This window comes from Balaenoptera ricei, chromosome 9, assembly GCF_028023285.1.
Source record: "Balaenoptera ricei isolate mBalRic1 chromosome 9, mBalRic1.hap2, whole genome shotgun sequence".
Classification (NCBI taxonomy): domain Eukaryota; kingdom Metazoa; phylum Chordata; class Mammalia; order Artiodactyla; family Balaenopteridae; genus Balaenoptera; species Balaenoptera ricei.
Window position 1 is genome coordinate 33325824 of NC_082647.1, and position 22350 is coordinate 33348173.

At 39.4% G+C, this 22350-nt stretch overlaps 1 protein-coding gene across 10 annotated transcripts in view; it reads right to left on the reverse strand.

Annotated features, from left to right (window-relative positions):
- Nucleotides 1–22350, reverse strand: part of ST7 (suppression of tumorigenicity 7) — a 263596-nt gene that overhangs the window by 24109 nt on the left and 217137 nt on the right. For 7 of the 10 annotated variants that reach the window (XM_059933537.1, XM_059933535.1, XM_059933536.1 and 4 more), the window contains 2 exons: nt 13708–13780; nt 12138–12240 (listed from right to left, as the gene is read on the reverse strand). In XM_059933537.1, the coding sequence (XP_059789520.1) occupies nt 12138–12240; nt 13708–13780 (176 nt within the window). Of the gene's footprint in view, nt 1–8297; nt 8694–12137; nt 12241–12809; nt 12946–13707; nt 13781–22350 lie in introns of those variants that run through there. The other 3 variants (XM_059933543.1, XM_059933542.1, XM_059933544.1) reach the window with 3 other exon arrangements.

The window sequence follows — 22350 nt, forward strand, 5'->3', positions numbered from 1 at the left end:
CCACCCAATGTGAGCCGTGAGGTAATGCTCTCTTTCTCCCCTAAGCTCCCTCTGATCTTTGTATATGTGCACTTTTCACAAACCACCTTAGATTAGTTATCCGTGTGTCCTTCTCCTCAGCTCAATTATAAGTCCTCAAGAACATGAATCTCATTTCCCAAGAAGTCTCTCAAAATGAGCATCCCTGGCCTCAACAGCCTCGTGAGACTAACTAGAGCAACTCACCAAGGAAACTCAGCTGCCTTCTCATCGCATCTACTTTATGGCAGAAATAGGTTATGTCTATAAAGGAGATTTATACTGCAGCATAGTTCCAAACAAAATGTTGGCTCTAACCAAATAATGAAGGCTAATAACAACAATGTGTTATGTTTCTGGCCAGGCTTAAAATGGCTGGCAAGATCGGTTCTCAACATGTGCAACATTTAAATTAGAAAGGCATGGAGCAACATTTCACATCTTACTTGTTGAGAGAAAAATAAATGGAAGAGGGCAGATCCCTATCCACAAGTATGCAGAAATCAATTAGAATAACTGTAGCTTGCAAATCAGAGAACACTCCCTGCCCGGCTGCAATAGTTACTTGGCTTCTATTAGCTAAGCCAGCATCCTGCGCTATCTTGCTTGCCATCCTGCCTCTAACTTCCTTCCCAGATTCTCAAATCACATTGATCTTGAAGCAAGGCTTCTAAAGGTTTCGGAAGGAACTTTTCAAAATCTATTTGTGTCAGAATCTAGTTCCTATGCCCAAGATAGGAACATACAACGTTAGAACAGGCAAAGAGGAGCTGAGTAGTGCCTACTGGAGGTCTGTGAGCAGAGGCCGTCTCTCCTGTCAGGAGAGATGTGCCCTGTCACAGACTACCACACGTGACTGCTCAGGTCTCTTTTGTTAAGCTCTTAAAAGTCTATAATAATTAGAGTGAACATGATCCCATGATTACCCTTCACACAGATATTAATGCCAAAAAATCCATACCCCCTTTTAGGATTTCAATACCGACAACAGCAGATGTCATATGAAAATCACTGGCAAAAATACAGGAATAAACAAAACGAGAAAGAACAGATTAATTAAACAACAGTACATTTAGATGATGGCTATCAAATTGCTCCCCAAAGTCAGGTAGTAGAAGAATATTTACTAGCAGGAGGAAATGTTCATGACATATCATGAAGGAAAAGACCAAGTGTATCATACAGATTATGATTTTGGTAATACAAATGTACCTGTAGGCATTAAAAGCATTGGAAGGTCACAGATTGAATGTTAATGGTGGCAAAATATTTGATTTTATGGAATATTAATTTCTTTTGTGCTTTTTCTATGCTTTCCAAGTTTTCTATAATAAGCATTTTAATATTTTTTCTGTCTCTATATATATGTGCATGTGTGTGTGTGTGTGTATATATATATATATATATATATATATATATATATATATATATATAATACAAAACTATTTTCTAGACTTGCATCAAGAACATAAACAGCAAACCACACAAACAAACAAGATAACCAGAGAGAGCAATTTTTCGTATGTGTACAGTGCTTTGGTGCAACTGGCTCTGAAAGAGGCTGTGAGCCCAGAAAAAAATGTTTTTAAAACATCAGTAAAGGGTTCAGAGAACACAGCTAGTGCTACTTGGAAGACATGCTACATATTCTGAGTTTCAATGCTGTCCACACCCTGGACTCAGTAAGATGCACGCTGGAATAGGACAAAAATGACGCAGGAACCTCGGCTCGCTCAGGCCACGCTGCGATGAAGTCTGAGGTGCGCAGTTCCCCGGCCCCGGCCCCCTCCCCTCATCTGCCCTCTGCCCCTTTGCATCACTGTTTGAATCCTGTTTCTACTATTCCGCTAAGAGACCTTGGACAAGTTCTTTAATTTGTTTCAATCTCAGGTTGTCCACCTGTTAGAATAATAAAAATATCCATCTTGCTGTTTTAACTTTTGAATATTACATAGGATAATATTTGTAAAGCATTCACACAGTTCCTGGCACATAAGTATTCACTAAATAGTAGCTATTTTTGTTAACAAACAAACAAGAAAATGAAGTATTTAAATTACCGTGGAGGTTATATTTCTTGTGTATGTGTGTCCCACAGATGATTGAGTCTGTTTCTAGGTAAAATACTTCAGCAATTTTATAGTAGTAGCAGTTCGGCTGAAGAGAACTGGCTGCCAGGGGTCACCAACTGACCAGTATGGAGACAAACACAAAGCAAAGCTGAAATGCCAAATTCAACCTGGTGATCTGTAGTACCACTCAGGGGTCCTCTTCTCAAGGTAACTGCTTCTTGCTGGTTCACTTATCTATTCATCAGTTACTTTGCTTCATTCAAAAAATATGAGTGTGTTCACAGTATATCCCAAAGAAAGATATGGGAGTGCCGTAGTGTCCCCCAAGGGCACAGATACAGCAGTGGCCACAGTGCTCTCTAACGATCATCTGTGGGAGCACCCACAGTCTACCCCACGGGCACAGATATGGCGCATCCACAATTCACCTCAAGGGCATGGACATGATCAGGTCAGGTCACTACCTTGCTAATCCCTAATCTTTGTAGGAGTGTGTGTGTGCGCACGCACACGTGTACAAAGAAACGATAAAATTCAACATGATGACTGCCTTAGTAAGAGGTCTATACTTAGTACTCAGGAAGCAAATGGGGAGCATTGTCTCTGGGACAGCTTCACAGAAAAAGGAAAATATGAGTCAGTCTCACTAAATAAACGAAGGTTTACCTGTAAAGATGAGGGGAGGCAGAAGCCACTTCAAGGCTGGGTACCAAAGCATCAGAGGACACACTGGGCTTGCAATCTTGAGGTGCTTGAGTACTAACATGACAGGAATTGCCAACACTGATGAAGCACTAACGTGCGTCAAGCTTCTTATCTCAGGAACTCCTTACAACTCTGTGAGGGAGCTGATAGTATTATCCCTATTTTACGGATGGAAAAATGGACGCTTTGGGAAGTTAAATAGCTCATCCTGGGTTGCACAAGTTGTATGTGATGGAACCTGCGCCGGAACTCAGGTGTTATGCTACTCTCCGAGGGAGTGAAGCAGGAAAAGTGGTTGTAAAAGGCCTTGCATGATATGCTCCAGAGTGTGACCTTCACCCTGAGTTATTCCGTGGTTTTCAAACTTTGAGACACCGAAAAATTTGTTCAAAGGAAAAAAAAGAAATATCAAACAGAATGTGCAAGTGACGTAAAACAAAACTGTGGGGATCTTGGGGGAGGGACCCACAAGAAGACTGAAGACCCTTATGGCTCCTAGGGAGACAGTTTGAAAACCTCTGCAGTAGGCAACTGAGAAGTCAGTTGGTACAGTTTGTGGTTCTGAAAGAAATGGGCAAGTCACGTGTAGGAGCACCCAACAGGGAAGAGATTAAAGTTAGCAAAGTCAAAAAGTTCCTGTCATGGTCTGAGTGAGGGGTGATGAAACCGAGGAGGGGGACTTCCCCTGGACGTGGTGCCTGGCTGAATCTGAGGGCAAGAGAAGGAATCAAAGGTCACTGTGACATTTCTAGTTTAGGAAACTAGAATAATATGAGATCATTAGCTAAGATGAAGACACCAGAGGAGGAAAAGGCTTAGCAGTGGGAAGGTAACAGAAACAGCTGTCGTGCCTGCCAAACTTCTCTGCCTGCAGTGAGGAGTGAAGGTGTGCAGGTCTGGAGCCTGGGAGAGCAGCTGGAGACAGGGGTCTGGGTGTGCGGGGAGAGGCTGAGGCAGTGGGAGCACATGAGGTCTCCCGGAAGGGCTGCAAGCAGGAAAGGAGAACCAACCTGAGGGTGAGCAGGGAGGAAGCGCTGCAAGCAAAGAGTGCTCAGAAAGGCGGGAGTGGCACAGGAGAAGGTGGCGAGGAGCCTAGATGACCTCAGACAGAAAAAGTGGTCAGTGGGACCAAATGCCCAGGAGACATGAGAGAGGATGAGCTGGGGAGGCCGTGGCGGGAGTGACCTTGGTGGGAGCAGCTACAGTGGTTTTCATTAAAGAAGGAGACCTCTTAGAAACTTTCTATTCCTGACATACATTGCTAAAAACTGGTTTCTGCTCATTTTTCTCTGGGTCATATTTCCACAATACATTCTCCTTACTCTAATGCAAAAAAGCTTTGGAACAAAACATGACTCAATTCAAAAAAACTTATATTGAAATAATATTTCTGAAATATACCATTGATATACAATATCACAGACAATCTGCCAGGGTATTCTGAGTTTCTGCTTCCACGCTTCAAGCATTTTTAAATGTTAAAACCCACTACACATTTTGTTTCCTAAATTGGATTAAAAAGCAATTTTATACTCTGTCAATCAGCTTTACCAAGATATAAAGGGAGGCCTGCATTAGCGTTTGCAAGAAATAGAATTTCCATCATGATAACAAGGTCCTGTGGATACTCCATTGGCATATACATTTACCAGGATGTTTTCCCCCATGAGCCTTTCGAAATCCCCATGAAATTTTAGATTAACATGATATGAGCTTTTTTAAAAAAAAAAAATGCAAATTTTTAATGGGAATGCATTTCTGTCATAACATTCTTCATTCTTTGCTCTCCATTTTTCTCACGAATTTCTTTCCATACTCCGATATAACTTAAAAACTAGATCTTCACCTCAATATTCTGTCAAGCCTAGGCTGCTGTGTTGGTAAATAAGCTTTAGGAGCATGGTGAGCTCCCTTCCGCCAGCACCCTTAGGGTGCCAACTGCACCCCCTGCCGGTCCCTGGGTGGGCCCAGTAAGACGAGCCCGAGGTTTAATAGTGCCGGGATTTTAGGCAAGATGAAGAAGCAAGCTTTCCCCCATCGGTGCTGGTGATTTTCCTCCCTCGATAGCTCCACCCACAACACCCAAGTATCCCAAGCAGCTGGGGCCCAGCATGGGTGTAGGGCCTCCTGTTCTATGCGTGGGACCTCGCAAGCTGGGGGTTTTCCTGGGGTGGTGGTGAGGGCTCACAGGCTTCTGTTACTTTTTAAACTGTATGCAGAGGTGCCTTGGGGTTGCAGGGCTACCAGACTTCTCATTCCAGTTTCATCACAGCGGTTCTACTTTTAATTACTTTGTTCATTGAGGTTTCACATAAGATTGCGTCAGGAGGGAAAAACTGTTTATTGCTTTAAAAAGAATAAATCGTTATTAGTTTGTCGTTCCTGTTTTGTTTGGGGTTTTTTTTTTTGGTGGCGGAAGCAGGAATGGCTATGCTAGAACAAGAATACAAGGCAGAGGTCAGAAGTGGGTACCTCTTAATCAGCAGAGGACTTAGCCAGCAGTTACAAACTGGAAATCCCTGAAGACAACAGCTGCAGCCAGAACGTGCTAGCGCCTCCTCTCAAATCTGGAGGCCTGAGGAGAACCTGTGGGTACTCCAGGTCGGGAGTGCCACTGTTACACTCTCTGGTTATCCTTCTTCAGGCTAGGGGGGTCCAAGAAGGACCATTAATGCATGTTTGTAGGCAGCCTCTACTTCCACCCAGCATGCAAGTGCAGAAATAGAGCTGAAGGTACAAGGGAAGCGGCGATGAAAGGGCCAGCACGTATCGCGCACCTACTACGCACTGAACGAGTTACACAGTGTAATTCCACTTACTTTTCAACAACCTTATGAAGACTTCACTCTTATCCCCATTTTATCAAAATGGAAACAGGCAGGGAGCTCATTAACTCCTCCTTCCCATACTTCCCTCTGGTCCCATGGACAGGAAGTGGGTATCCTTGTTTTGAACACTTTTGAACTCTTTCAATAATACTTGATAGGTCTGCCTACCTTTATGTTGGTATGCTGTGCACCATCATTGTAATTAATGTTTTCTCAGTAATAATAGGAACTCTACATACTTGGCCTGACAATTCAGACACGCACATGGCTGAAAATGTTCCACGTTACTAGTAGTGGCAAAGGAATGCAAACTAAAAGAACAGAATTCCATCTGTACTTAATAAAATCATCACTTTTTTTTTTTCCTTCTCTCACTCTCTCTGTTTTGTTTTTGTTTTTAGACAAACTGCTAAATGCTGGCGAAGGTGTGATGAAATGGAAAAGTAGGAGTCACCAGCTGATGGGAGTGTAAACTGCTACAAATTTTTGGTAAGCAACTTGGCAGTAAATATCAAGAACCCTGAAGTGCTTCTACATGTTACTCAGTCACTCTCATTCTGTAAATTTACCCTAAGAAAATAATCTTAAAGACCAAAAAATCTTTATGTCCAAAGAGGTTCACTATTGGAGTTGACCACAACTTGATGTCTACAATTAGAGGATGCAAGAACCAAATCATTCTCTTCAACAAATGTTGCTGGAAAAACTGGGTATCCACATGCAAAAGAATAAAACTGGACCCATATCTTACCCCACAGGCAAAAATCAACTCAAAATGCATTGAGAGTTAAACATAGTGGAAAAAAATTCCTAACACTGGTCTTGACAATGATTGCTTGGATATGATACCAAAAGCACTGGCAACAAAAGCAAAAGTAGACAAGTGGGACTACATTGAAATAAAAAGCTTCTGCACAGTGAAGGAAACAATCAACAGAGTGAAAAGGCAACCTATGAAATGGGAGAAAATATCTGTAAACCGTAGCTGAAAAGGAGTTAATATCCAAATAAATAAGGAACTCTTACAACTCAATGTTTAAAAATAACCTGATTTAAGAGTGAGCAAAGGACTTGAAATGTCATTTCTCCAAAGAAGACATACAATGATCAACAGGTACATGAAAAGGTAACATCACAGATCATCAGGGAAATGTAAATCAAAACCACAATAAGATATCACCTCACACATGTTAGGATGGCCACTATCAAAAAAATAGAATATGACAAGTGTTAGCAAGGAAGTGGAGAAACTAGAACTCCTGTGCACTGTTGGGGGAATGTAAAATGGTGCAGCCGATATGAAGACCCCTCAAAAAATTAAAAACATGATCCAGCAATCACACTTTTGGGGATTCATCTAAAAGAACTGAAAACAGAATCCTGAAGAGATATTTACACTTCCATGTTCACCGCAGCATTATTCACAATAGCCGAGAAGTGGAAACAACCTAAATTTCCATCAATGAATGCACGAATAAAGAAAATGTGATATATATATATATATATACACACACACACACACACACACACACACAATGGAATAATATTTAGTCTTAAAAAAGAAAGAAATCCTGCCTTATGCTACAATGTGGATGAATTTGGAGGACATCATGCTAAGTGAAATAAGCCAGTAACAGAAGGACAAATACTGCATGATTCCACCTATATGAGGGAGCGAAGGTAGTAAAATGCATAGAAGCAGAAAGTAGAATGGTGGCTACCAGGGCCTGGGAGGAGGGAGAAATGCAGAGTTGCTGTTCGACTGGTATAAAGTGTCCGTCACGAAGATGAAAATGTTCTAGAGATCTGCTGTACAACAACGGGCTTACAGTTAACAACGCTGTGCTGTATACTTAAAAATTTGTTAATAGGGTAGATTTTATGTTATGTGCTTTTTATAACAAAAAAAAGAAGTAAATCATCCAGAGAATATTTTAAAATGTTTGAAGGCACATGGCTAAAAGACTTGCACTTTACTGTTAAGTTAGAGGATAACCATTTTAAGGTCAAAGAACTCTGAAAATCTGATGATCCTCCCCCAGAAGGAATAAATTTACCCCCAATTCCCAACCATAAAGTCCAACTGAAGTATCCCATGTTACTTTTTAAAAATACGAATATGCTATGTGATTATGATTCCTAAGTATTAAAAATGCATAGAAAAAAGGCTAGAAAAAATAGTCTTAAATATGACTAGATATGATGGGATTATGAATTCTTTTCTCAAATATAAAAAAAATTATTATTATTATACCACTACAGAGGGAAAAACCATATCTAATACTGCTTGTAACAAACCAATAATTTAGTCTTTTTTTGGAAATTTGTCAAAATGAAATTTATCTTTAGCACCCTGAAGGAGTGAATGTAACATCCTGCAAACCAAAAATGTGTCTCTTCACAGGGAGAGCCTTGCGATGGAGGTGGAGCATACTAAGAGCACATAAGCACTAATTAACTTAGATCTGTGTAAAGTAACGGATCACTGATAGAAATGTGCCCCCCTCCCACGTAAACCTTGTCCAGCTGAGCAAGAGCAGGGCAGGTGAGGAAGCACATTTTCCGGGAAAGTGGAAGAAAAAAACTGAAGCTAAAAATCCATTAAACTGTATATAGCAATACAACATAACAATACATAGATAAAGATATAGAACAGAGCTGAACTTACCCTTCATTTGTCCAGCATTACATGAGTGAAATTTTCTTTAAAAAAATGGAGAAACTCTCTTTAAACTCAAAACTCCTATTTTAATCACATTAAATGGGAAAGTCCTCTAATGGTTTAAAGATTTGTCTTCTTCAACTGTGTACCCAGTTCTTGAAAATCACCAGCATGATTAAGATCCTAATACCCCTAGTCATTCTCAAAAAGAGGTGAACAGCAAGCACATAATCAGTGCACTGTAGTGAGAGACCAGAGGGGGAAGACTGATTCTGGGGCAAGGAGAGTACAGGCTTCCTGGTGGTGACTTGTAATGGTGGGGGTGAAGGATGAGGAGGACTGCCTCCGAAGAAGCAAAGAGGGAAGAGAAGAATGTTTCTGGAACAGTTAGTGGACTGTTGGAAGGATCTAGAAAAAAATGAAAAACAAGTTGGGTTAGATCATGAGGGGTCCTGAAGAACTATCCAAGGAGTTGGTACCTTCCATAGGGTTGGGGACACTGCTGCACTTCCTTGGGAGGGGAGTAACACAATTCAATTTGTAGTATGAGCCTATGGGCTGCTTCCTCCTTATCATCTGCTGCAATCTAAAGCTTCAGAAGTCCTCATGTTTAGAATCTAACGGCTTCAGAGGCTCTCCTTCAGAACACAGATCCATGGCTTTTTACTACTGTTATTTATTTCCCGGTCCTGTGATGCGCTTAGGAGCAAATACTCCCTACTCCTCATGTTTGCAGGGAAAGAGAGTTCCTAAGAATAACCCTCCTGGGGTAAATAACTAATATTTATCATTGGATGTTGAAATATTAACTGTGCTTACTGGGATACCAGTTGGAACTAAGATGAAAATTTATGGAAGGCAGTTCACAGTTATCATATTTGGTATTTTTTTCTCCTTCCAAGCAGACTATAATTGGGTAAAACAGCATGCATATACTGAAAATTCCTGTGGTGGGCCACTGACAACTTCCTGTGAAAGAGGAAAAGAAGCTATGGCAGTGTTCAAGACATGATAATATCCTGAAGAAATCTGAATTGTCTACAGGGAATTGAGTGCCTTGGGAAGGGATGTGGCCGCCATCATTTGAAGGTTCAAGCCTAGGCTGGTCTGCCACCTGGTGGGATGTGGGGGTCAGTGGAGGGAGACGTTTAAGAGCTGGATAACCCAGAATCAGTTCAGGCTCTGTCATTTACTTACTGTGTGACCAAGAGCGGATTACTTAACCTCTCCAAACCTGCAGTGCCCTCATCTACGTAGCAGGGATAATAATATGATACACCTCACAATGTTGTTATGAAAAATAAATGAGTTGGCATATGTAGTTCAGTTAGCACTGTGCTTGCCACATAGTAAACATTAATAGAAACCAAAAATAAACATAATTATCATAGTATCATTATGAGGAGAGATTTAAGCTTAAAATGGGAAGGTGTCCTACATGACATTTAAGATCCCTTCTTACAACAAGAAACTACGTGTTTATATCCTTCACTGATGTTTCATTAGAATTAAGGCTATTCTCTGCCTGAAAAGTCATATACGTATATATACACACACATACATGCGTGTGCACGTGTATGTGCATTCATGGTCACGCAGATGTGTGCACGTATGCACGTGTGTGTGCATGTCTGCTAAAGTATTAGCAAGCAGTCCAAAAAACAGAACACGTATAAAAGATGTTTATAGCAGCCTGCATATGGTACACGAGTACCAGAGGTTTGTGATTAATTCTGAACATATGAGGTCAGTGGCTCACAGGGCCTTTTCCCCACAGAACTGTCAATAATGAGGAGGATTTGGAAACAAGTTTCCCCCTCAGCACAGTCACCAACAAAGCAAAGTGATGGAGAATCAGTTTACTGACATGCCCTACCTTCTCTCAGCTTAATGATTAGAAGGTAAAGTGAAATCAAATTACTTCAACTTTTTCAAACTATTTCCACTTTTAGAAGACTTCTGTTTTGCAAGTGGAATGCAGCTGACTGAGGTAAATTCTTCCATGGCAGCTTTAAACTATTTCTTAGGGCTTTTACTACTCTTCTGGAGGCTCAACCATTTAAGACCATTATCTAGAATTAAACGACAGCTTCAATTAAAATATCTAACTAACAAGTATTGTTCCAGTTTTCTATCTTGTGTCCCAGAATTACAAGGCTCAGGTTGGTATAACTGGAAAAATTAAGATTCAGGTCCCATACTTGAGGACCTGCCGACAAGCCAAATATTAATAATTTTAATAATTTACAAACATATAGTTTTTTCAAAGAACTTTGAACATATTATCTCACTTGATCTTTATCACAGAAGATAGGTGAGGCTTATATTTTTATCTTCATTTGGAAGATGAGGGAAAACTTTGAGTTCAGAGATGCTAAACCCAAGATCCCATGGCTAATAAATGACAGAGCCAGATTTGGAACCCAAGTTTTTGTCTCAGAATCTAGGACTCTATTGCCCAATACTACTTTTAAAAGAGCCTTATTTATTTTAAGGCTATTTTATGAGCTACGAGCTCATAAAATAGCTCTGTAGTTAGAGAATGGTATTCAATAAATATTAATTGATGACCTAAGTTTACTGTAATTCAGGACAATAATTTCATGATTAGTTTTACATTTTAATCAAATTTGAATAAACATTTTTTAACTTAGCTGAAAAAATATTAAATAGATATATTTTATACCACCCTATATACAATACCTAAGTCTACAAATACTCTGTTGGTCATTATCCACTGAAACTAGAGTGGATAAATACATCCTTTTGCAAATATGGCACTGTGCACCACTCTTCAATTTCCTGTTTTGTGAAAAGATGACCGTGACCTGAGTAAAACCTCAGGAATGATATTAGATCACTTATCTTTGTCACTCTGGATATCAACAAATTAAAGTAGGCAACTCCATAAATCATCACACAGGCACACAGACACGCACCCAACCCCACCCTTTTGCTACAGTACTGCAACAGAACAAGAAAACAGCCTTCCTTTGTCATTTTTCACCAGTGAAAGTCTTCATCAGACATTTTGCCAAGAAAACTGTCTTGTAGTACCTGATGTGAACTGCAGGAGGTTTCCTAGAGGTCAAAATGTGATTTATAATATCAAGAAACTGAAAATGGCCCTCAGCAACGTGCCTATCACGTAGCAGGTACTCAAATACATGTAAGTCATGAACACACACCCCTCTTCTGAATAAAAGATTACAGAAATATCCTCTGCCATGATTTGACTCCCTTAAAATCAAATTCTTAAAAAAATATATGGGAAATATTGCATATTTATAAATAGGTCAGTCATGTGCTTAACAAGACAAATATTTCCTACTATATATATACCTATTAAAATGGCACTCACAAGTCAAAAGAAAACTACTTCTTCATATTTTGAGGTTTTCCTCATTATTTGCTGGCCAATACTGATTAACTATCATTTACTTATGGAGATACAGAATGGCAGATTAGTATTTTTTACCACTTTTATTCACAACAAGGTTCATTTCTCGAGTTGGTTCTAAGTAAGACAATAACTGGCGTGCAATTCCTATCAAATGCATCAACACCCTTGGGATCTTCATATTTTGCCACTTTCAGGCTTCCTGACCTGGCCTGCCTAAGCTAGGTCTATCAATTTACCCTTACTGTATGAAGCCCGAAAATGGGCCCCAAAGCCTCTTGAATGCAGCTTTTACTTAAAAACAAGGCTAATAAGCATAGGCTCTACAGGGCCTCAACATTCATTGGTTGCAATTCATTTTTTTATAACTGGTGCATTCGAGACATGACATTGTGGTCACTGAACACTCTCTGCTATCATAACGAGTTCCTATGGGGATTCCACAGACTCACTTTTGGCACATGAGGATTGAATTCCACGGCTCTATGAATGGCCTCTACTGCATTCATCTCTGCTGTGCTCAGCCCCCGCCGAGATGCAGCCTCGGGAGAGAATCTGAAAAGCAGAAAGACAAACACCATCCAGTTGGGACCACTGCTTGGGCATTAACCTGGAAAGGCATCTACACATCAAGGGCCCAGAAAACCACAGCGAGCCAAAGGCATGAGCTCTCCAAACCTCCACTACACGGAACCTCTGAGTGACCCCTCAGACAGAGGCCAACAAAAACCCCAGCAGAAGCAGAAAGCGTGCTTGCATCTAATCGCGGCAGGAATTAAATTCAGCTGTCAAGTCTCTCTGTCTAAATAGCTAATCTAAGTTTTCTAGGAGGTACCTGCTTAGGTCAGGGGAGGGGGTAGGACTGACAAGGGCAGACAGTGTAGGAAAAAGAGAAAACTAGGTTACAGAAGAGCGCACTTGGTTAAAAACAGAACTGGGGAGAATTTTAAAGGAGGCTCCCAACCCAATGTCAGTGCTGCGATGGAGGGTTAAGTCTTGCAGCTTCAGCAGCAGGCAAGCCTGCTTGGGGCTGTTCCGGCAGGGGGAGTGTGCATGCCCAAACTGCGGGCGAGACACCTGCCCAAGTGAATGAAAAAAACCAGACCATGCAATCTCTTTCTCACCTCACACCCAGGGCTAACTCCAGAGCTGTGCTTGGCAGGCAGACACCACAGGGGAAGCTGTGACAACCCTGGCCCTGCCCTCCCAAGCTGGAGTCGCTGTGTAGGGAGAAAAGATGTTGCAGTAGGTACTGGCGATCTACAGGATAAAAAAGAATGAAAGAAAATTACTTCGGTCTTGAAGTGCACACACACTTAACAGCAAACCTGTCTGACACAGCAGAGGCTGTTTTCTTTTCCTGTTATCTGCTTTTCAGTGCTACCGAGGGAGTGTATCGGGAAGTGTAAGCGTTTATGAACTCAAAACCAGTTAAGCCATCTATTCTCTTTCACCTGCCAGTCATCTTGGGTGTTTATGGAAATTCTCTATACCATAGTCACCTGCCTGAACAAAACGGGCAAATGTCCCACTGTGATGGTGACTCAAGGTAAACGGATCCTGGGTGGGGAGTTAGTTTGGAATTGATGAGGTAAGGAAAGGGAGATGACCATCCCCTTTTGCCACATTAATATGTTTGTTATGACTACTACCCCGTCCTGGACTGCTGGAGGAAGAGGAATATGCAAAAAAAATGAATCAAAGAAGGCATTTTGTGTAAGTCCCAAGCAGGCCTTTTGGTATCTACTGTCCGGCAAAAAAAAAAAAAAAAAAAAGTCACCTCAGAGGCATGGAGTTTCATACAAATCCCTCTTTAGGAACCCACACACCATTACAATACCTGGCGATATACATTCCCTCCTTCTAGTAGTGAAAGAAAAGAAAATGCAGGTTTTGGAAAATGCATGCCCATAAGCAGGGGTCTCATAGACTAAGAAAACCTTGCAGAGAAAGCCCTCAGAGACAACACATCTCCTTCGGTCCAGACCGGCATCTGTACTGCACAGTCTACTATCCACTTACTTGTCAGAGACAGCCCTTGCTTTGAGCAAGGCCGCTGTGTAGCATATTGTTGCCGACTTTGGTAAGCTTATATCTGTTAGAGAGAAAAAAAGTAGGAACTGTTATAAGTCTGTACAAACAAAGAGCAATGATTTTTTTAATACACTAGCATTTTAATCATGTAAGCCTAAGGAGCATAAATTAAGAATATTTTAACTGTTCCTTATGTATCCAAGTGGTACGTGAAACTAAGGGTAATTTGTATTTTTGTGAATAATTCAAATTTCAAATCCACCACACTGTTCAGCAATCATCTTTTATTTAAAATATGGATTTTTCATATGTTGAGTTTATTTAAGCAGAGAATAGCTATAAATACATAAATTTAAATATTACACGAATAGTCTTGATATCAAGAAAGGCAAATAGGACTTCTTTGTTAACTTATAAAATTTCTCAAGAGGCATATGAAATATTAAAGTGAAAAAAATATTACCTGGATTTTTTTAAAATATTAAGGTTTTTTAGTAATAAATAAATTTATTTAAAAATTATTCTTTAGTGGTCAGATTTAAACCAGATTTCATGAAATTTATATTCAGTTTTTTTGTTAAAATTGGAAAGAGAAATCTTTATGAGGCTATATATGAAATCTTTATAAAACTGTACAATTTTTGTTCATTCAAACCCATGATAAAGCCCCTTTCATATGAAGCCTAATTTGTTGCCCAGAAAAACAGTTCCTTTCAGTTTGTATAGAAAATTTCAGATGGAGGGGTGGGAACAGGTACCAGATTCAGATAGAGTTTACAGGCAAATAAAAGCACAGAGTACCACTAAGAGGAGATAAATGCAAAGAGGGTAGTCCCTCTGGGGGCAGGGGGTGGGACTTGTTTTTAAATTATGATCCTATTTCGCACCAGAACTGTCTTTCTTTAACACTCAGACTAGGTAAAAATATGCCATTCCCAGGTGCTACAAAATTCACCCTAGGTTAGAAGAACTCTTAACACCTGGAATGCCCTCCAAGTTTCTTTCGGGCTGTTTTCAACTTTAGAAGAATTACATTACGGTAGGGATGAAAAGGAAAGTCCATAACTAGACAAAAGACAATAGCAGAAGAAAATAATTTCATAAAAGAAAAACAACCTTTCATTCAATAATGAGTATTTACCACCAATTCCAGCATGAGGAATTTCTCTTTGAGGGAAATTTCAATGACATTGATAAAATACAAATAATCAGAGAAAATACCAACACAGAATTGAAAGGGTGAGAGGTCTTTGTGACCCTGATCTCATAAATTATATTCAAACAAAATATCAGCACCACATGCATACTGTAAAATGGTGTGCTTATGACTAAGAAGGAAAAAAAAATGTCAGACACTCATGGATTTGTCTTGTTGCTTCTCCAACATCTAAACATTTAACCACTTCCCAGTACGTGAAATCAATCCAGGAATCAATTATCTTGTTTGCTAGGGTCCACTTATTGATTGTTACTGGAAGATAATAAAAAAAATTGCAGATAATACACATTCTACTTAAAAGTTCAGACCTTTTTTTTTTTTTTTTTAAACTTCAGACCTTTCATTTAAAAATTATCCAAGCCCTGCTTCCACCCTTCCTGGTGTGATCTGTGTTCCTTCTGCGACAATCTAGCACCTTTCTATGAAGTGGGAACAAAGGATTAGTCCTAGAAAGGAGTTGAAACTGAAAATAATGGTCAAAATTATTCGAAGGTGGCAGCACAGATGGAACCTCACTTGATAAACTAAAGAAAACCTGTTGTTAAGGATTTAGCTTCTCAATGAGAACGATCATGTTGTTTTGAAGGTTACCTAATCAAGCAAATGAACACATTGACCCAGTTGGAAATGCAGAAAGAGATACGATTGATGTGTTCCAGCAGAATATTAGAGATGCCTAATCAAAGGTGATCTTTAACCCCCTCACACCCATAGACAGGACATTCACAACTCTGCAACGTTACAACTACTACGGTACATTTTCCCCATTTAAAAAAAATTTACCCTTACTCCTTCATTGTATGTAAAGATACTGGTATATGTGCACAGTCATAATGCTTAAAAAAATATTTTAATCAATATCAAATGGGGAAAGGAAGAAATATAAATACCCCATTCCCCACTAGTGGCAAGTTCATTCCATTTGTTATCTCTTCAGTATATTATTTTGCTCTCACTATTAAACAAAAATTAAAAACAGCAAACAATTCTTGCATGACTTATATATTTTCAATATTTTTCTTTTAATTCTGTCAAAGCAATACATCTATTTGGTAATGGCAATTTGTCTCTAAGGAGGGATGAATCATTAAAAAGAAACTGATCCTAAATTTCCCTTCAGGTAAAGCATCTTGTTCAAATAAGGTTTTTGTGTACAACACTTTTTGTTTTAAATGTGGCAATATAAATCAAATGCTTTAACATTTTGCCTACCCAGCAATTCTACTTCTGAGACTTTATCCTAAGGGAAATCATCACAACTGTGCATGAAGATTTAGCTTTAAGGATGTTGATCACGACATTGTTTCTAATGGTAGAAAACTGGAAACAGCCCAAATGTCAATCATAGGAGAATGGCTAAGGTGCTGCGCATCCACAGGGTGCAATTCGATGCAGTCGTTAAATCATGTGGTGGAAAGTATTTAATGACCTGGGGAAATGTTGCATTGTTGTGTACACATCAATAAGTAAAACAAGTTTACAAAAATTATGATTTCACATATTTCTAAAAAAGCATTTTTATGCACAGAGATAAAAAGGCTGGCACTATATATACCAAATATCAACAGTTTTTATTTCTGGGTGCTGGGATTACAGACAATTTTTTTTCTATGTTTACCTGCATTTCCAAAGCTTCCTGCAACGTACACGTAATAAGTGAACTTTTAAAAGGTAACAATGATGCTAAGTGGAAGAATTCTTTCTACAAATTGTCTGAAGCAACTTCATGGGCAAATATGATACACTGGTGGAGCCAGACACAGACAGCATAAACAGACAAAGACAGAACTTACACGAAGTGCTGTTAGCCCGCAGATGTAGAAAATTATTTATATACCTTCATGAAAGTTAGTGTATTCCTTTTGTGGTGTGCAATTGTTAACCGTATTTTAATCTAATAAATGCCTAATATCTAAATCAGAGGCAGGACCTGCATGTTTTGGCTCACTTTTAAGAAAAAACCATATACACTACCTTTAGGAGAAAGCTAATTATTATGGGCTGCTTGCCTCATGAGCCTTTTTCATTTCTTTAGGGAAAAAAAAAAGGCTGAGACTTGGTTGTTGTTGCCTATTATAATTATGAAACTTATTGTTTTGAAATAATTATGGGGTCATAGGAAGTTGTGAATATAGTACACAGAGTTCTGTGAAGCTTCCTTCAGCTTCCCTCAAATGGTGACAACTCACATAACTGCATTATAACATAAAAAAACCAAGAAATTGACGTTGGTACAGTACTATTAAGTCAATTACAGACCTTATTCAGTTTTCACCATTTTTTACATGCATTCCTGTGTGTGTGGTTCTATGCAATTTTATCCCAAGGCTAGATTCATGTAACCACCACTACCATCAAAATACACAACTTTTCCAAAGGAACCCTCTCACGTTACCCCTTTATTTGTACCCTCCCCACCCATACCTGTCCCCCAGTGACCACTAATCTGTTCTCTATCTCCATAGACTTGTCTGCCTACTATGATTTTATGCTTTTGCCACCAGGGAAATGGATAAAATGGTAAGGGGAACAGGGTGACTAACCGTACTGATGAAAAAGGTAGTATCAGAAGTTTTAAGCAGGAAATAACAACAAATAAGCTGCTTTCCAATATTGCTTGTAATTTATTCAGAAATTTTATTTTGAGGAAGAAACTCAAAATCATTCTAAGTCCAATTTTGTATGAGCAGACTCTGTGCAGTGCTTTTCTGTCTTTTGTAAGTGGTGTGTAGCTACCATTATTGCCAGAAAGTCCCCTTAAGAATTAGAATCCAAGGAGGAAATGAAAGTAAATGAGACATCACATACTCATTGTAGAAACAAGGAATGCTGAATAAATGTTTCTCACTTCGGCAAAGCTGAACTGTTGGCGTTAATTTTCCTTCCATTTCTTTGCCATCTTGTGTTTCATACAGATCCTTTTACGAAAGAAGAACTTTCTCCAAGCATCTTAGGCGTACAAAATCAAATTGTCGTGAAAGTCTTTCCTTAAAATCTACAATCTTGAATTTCATACAACTGGAATCATAGCATGTGTACTTTTGTGTCTGGCTTCTCTCTCTCCAAATAATGCTTCTGAGGTTCATCCATGTTGTAGCATGTATCAGTATTTCGTTCCTTTTTATTGCCGAGTAGTATTTCGTTGTGTGGATATACAATATGTTTATTCTCTTGCTAATGGCAATTTGGATTGTTCTCCAGTTTGGACTACTATGAAGAAAGCTGTTGTGACTATTCTTGTGTACTTTTTGGTTAAAAAAAAAAACCCTCATTTTTTCTTGGATATGTAACTGGAAATGGAATTGAGTCAGAAGGTAGATGAATGTTTAAACTGGTAGGTAGACAGTGCTCCAAAGTGGTTGTATGAAGTTTGCAAAGCTAATATATGGCGAGAGAGGTCAGAAAAAGGGTTACTTCTGGGTTAGAGGGGCAATTTTCTGAGATGATGGAAAGTTCTATGATTCTGGGCGGTGATCACAGAGGTATATACATAGGTGAAAAGTCATCCAGCTCTACATTTAAGATTTGTGCATGTTACAATATGTAATTTATACCACAATAAAAAAGATGAAAAAAAAAAAAAAAGCCAAACCTACAATCCTGTGTCACCTGAAGCTGCCTTCTCTTATTTGCCTTTCGTCATTCTGGCCCCTCCATTCTCTCTATGCATCCTTATCTAAAAATTACTTCCTAGTTTAATAAACAGAATCCGATTATTTTTCAGGTTGGCCTTTCAAATACTAAGATGGTTAAATTATCTCCTCTAAACCTGATCTTTTCCAGAATAAATACTTCTAGCCCCTCAACTGACACAGTCTTCAGAACTTCTCACTTATTTTTGTTACGGAACCACGGGTGATTTCAAAATATGAGAATTAGAAGTGGAAACAATCATCTGAATCCCTGAAACCTGACGGTACAGAGCTCAGGGGAAGCGTGCAGCCTGAGGAGCCATGGCCACTACCATTCTCTGAGTTACTAGCTGGGATGGCCCTGACGCTGAGCAGCTGGAGCAGTTTGTTCCCATGGTCGTGTGGTCAACAAAACCCCGCTGATTCCATTCAAACCAATTTCAGCCAAAGCCAGGTCTTTTCTCTTTTACTTCAGCCATGAGAATTTTTGAACCTATGAGCAGGATTTCACATTTGACTCCATTAAATTTTAAATCTTAAAATAAAATCTAGGACTTCCCTGGTGGCACAGTGGTTAAGAATCCGCCTGCCAATGCAGGGGACACGATCCCTGGTCCGGGAAGATCCCACATGCCTCAGAGCAACTAAGCCCGTGCACCGCAACTACTGAGCCTGCACTCTAGAGCCTGCAAGCCACAACTACTGAGCCCACGTGCCACAACTACTGAAGCCCATGCGCCTAGAGCCCGTGCTCCGCAACAAGAGAAGCCACCGCACGCTGCAACTACAGAAAGCCCGTGCCGCGTGCAGCAACAAAGAACCAATGCAGCCAAAAATAAAATAAATAAATTTATAAAAAAATAAAATCTAAACCATTAAATATTAATGGTTTCAGCATGTTAGTCCAGGCTATCAGTCATTGTTGTAACTCAACCTACCACTCACAGCTTTGTTCCATATACCTCGTAAGTACACCTTCCTCCCCATATGATTATTATCATCATCAAAATTACTGCTAACATTTATCAAGGGTTTATTAAGTGCCAGGCACTGGTGTTAATCACTTACACACATTAATCCTCAGAGCAACCCTATGAGATAGGACCTAGGCCCTGTTTTATAGATGGGGAAAGTGAGGCATAGAACAGTTAAGAAATATGCCAACATCACACACTTAGAACAAATATGAGCTTCCCCCAGAACACACGCTTTTTAACTGTGCTATGCTGTTGACAAGGTCTGATTTAAAAACATACTGACCATGGCAATACCAAGGAGAGAATCCAAAAATGGTATTCTAGAGATCAACCTAAATTTGCAACGGTCTGCAATGATCTACATGCAACCATTTATTAATAGTTATGATAGGTATTATATTATACCACTAAATTATACCATTTATTAATGGTATAATAGGTATCATGACGACATTGCTCCATGTTACCTAAAAAGACAGCATTAAAAACATTATCAAAATTCACTTTGTTATAGAGCAGAAACTAACACACCATTGTAAAGCAATTATACTCCAATAAAGATGTTTAAAAAATTATCAAATATTTTATTTAAATAAAGATACAAATATTTCCATGGCATTTCTCTAATTCAGAAATATAAAGAAAAATGGCTTTAATAAGAAACATTTAAATATTATTGTATAGACTACAAATATTTTCACATGTACTATCTCATCTGTTTTTATGTCACACAACTTCCTCAGTAAATCCATGCTAGATCTTCAATCACCTCTTTCCTAAGTGTTCATAAACCACATATTTCTCTCCTCTAGAATTTTGCTGGGATTGATTTATTTGTTGAAATTCTTAAAAAAAAAAAGGAATCAAAAGTATTGAAGGGAAATAGAAAATAGGAGTGAATAGTTGTATATTTTTATTAACTTATTAACACATTACTTTCTTATCCAGATAGTAGTACTACAAGATAAATCAAAGAATTGGACAACAGCACACGACTGTGAAGGTCAGCCCTCAAAAATCTTTCATTTTACAGATAAAAAATACAGGCCCAGGGAAGCTAAATGATAACTTAAGAGCTGCCTAACTAATTAGTGACAGAGATGGTCTTGCAATAGCATGTCTTTGTCACCATCCCATACTGCCAATGTGGTACTTGCTTTTATTTTCCTTATCATCATTCTCTTACACTTTATCATTTTCCTTGGAAAATGGCTTCACAATTAAAGTCTTGAGACTTTTGCCTCCTCTGAACTTTAGCCACCCAGAACACCTGCTGACAGGTTTCTACCTCACTTGTATATACTTATTTAGCTATTTGTCATTCTGATATTTTCATAAACTTTAATCATTTGTGTTTAATTTTACATTTTTTTCCCAGTGGGAATAACTACAATCTCATCTTTTAGAATCTCTCATCCTTCTTGAACCAATTTCCACTTTAAAAATCTCTGTATCTCCTATGCCACATAGTGTCCGCACAAAGTATTTATTGAATCTCCATTTATGGGTTTATATTTATCTTTCCTTTGAATTAAAAAAGGGTGTGACTTCTCGTTGTTGTTATTATAAGCTATACGATAACATGCTCTCCTTTAAGGTGCTTCCTTTTTCGTAAGAATTAAATCCAGGGGCTTCCTTGGTGGCGCAGTGGTTGAGAATCTGCCTGCCGATGCAGGGGACACAGGTTCGAGTCCTGGTCTGGGAAGATCCCACATGCCGCGGAGCAACTAGGCCCGTGAGCCACAACTACTGAGCCTGCGCGTCTGGAGCCTGTGCTCCACAACAAGAGAGGCCGCAACAGTGAGAGGCCCGCGCACCGCGATGAAGAGTGGCCCCCACTTGCCGCAACTGGAGAAAGCCCTCACACAGAAACGAAGACCCAACACAGCCAAAAATAAATAAATAAAAAAAAATTAAAAAAAAAAAAAGAATTAAATCCAAGGTATTAACTACTCTCAGGCTTTGTCTACTTTGGTTGTAATTAAAGTGTCAGTAAGACAAGACCTTGTCAGATGCTTTGCTTTTAGCAAATGAGACTTGTAGATTGACCGGTGCAGGCCTTCACATCGCCTGCTCCAAATTCACAACCTCTAAAGACTAGGGGGACATTCCACCTGTTCCCCACATTCCACTTTTTTTTCCCCGCCTCATGTCGTTGTTATGACTCAGCAGAAGTAGGCAGGTGTTGGTGGGCTACATGAATCCTGGCAGGCTCTTGATAACATCTTAGTTACATGCCCCCGAAAGACAGATTATCTAAGGGTTATACTGGGTCTACATAGTTAAGAAAGAGATCCTCAGAGAGCAAATGAAATGAAGTAGTTATAGTTTAAAATAGAAAGTTTTGATCACCCAGGAAATTAAAAAAGTTTCTGCACTGGGATTCCCATTTGTTGTATAAAGAAGAAAAACCAAACTCTAAAAACTCTTTTATACTTATTGGTTGGAAAACCCTGCATATGTCTCCCTGAAGGATAGAATTCTGCTTCTTCGCAGAGTCTGAAATCACCTCCCCAGTCCTCTCCAGCGGCATTCTACTCCTTCACATCTTAGGGCTTTCCCAGTGTTCATCTCTCAACCACCTCAAGTCAAAAAAGGGCAGAGTGTGAATCCACTGTGCCACTCCCTTCACTCTGGGGGCAGGTTGAAGCTCTTCCTCTGCTGACATTGCCTCCAAGTCTCTCCATGGTCTCCAGAACAAAATCCAAACTAGACCCAAAGCTCTTTGAGGCCTGGCCCCTGCTTAACTCACCCAGTGCAAGTTCAGCCCTTTGCTACAGCCTCTGTCTTCCCTCTGCTCTGT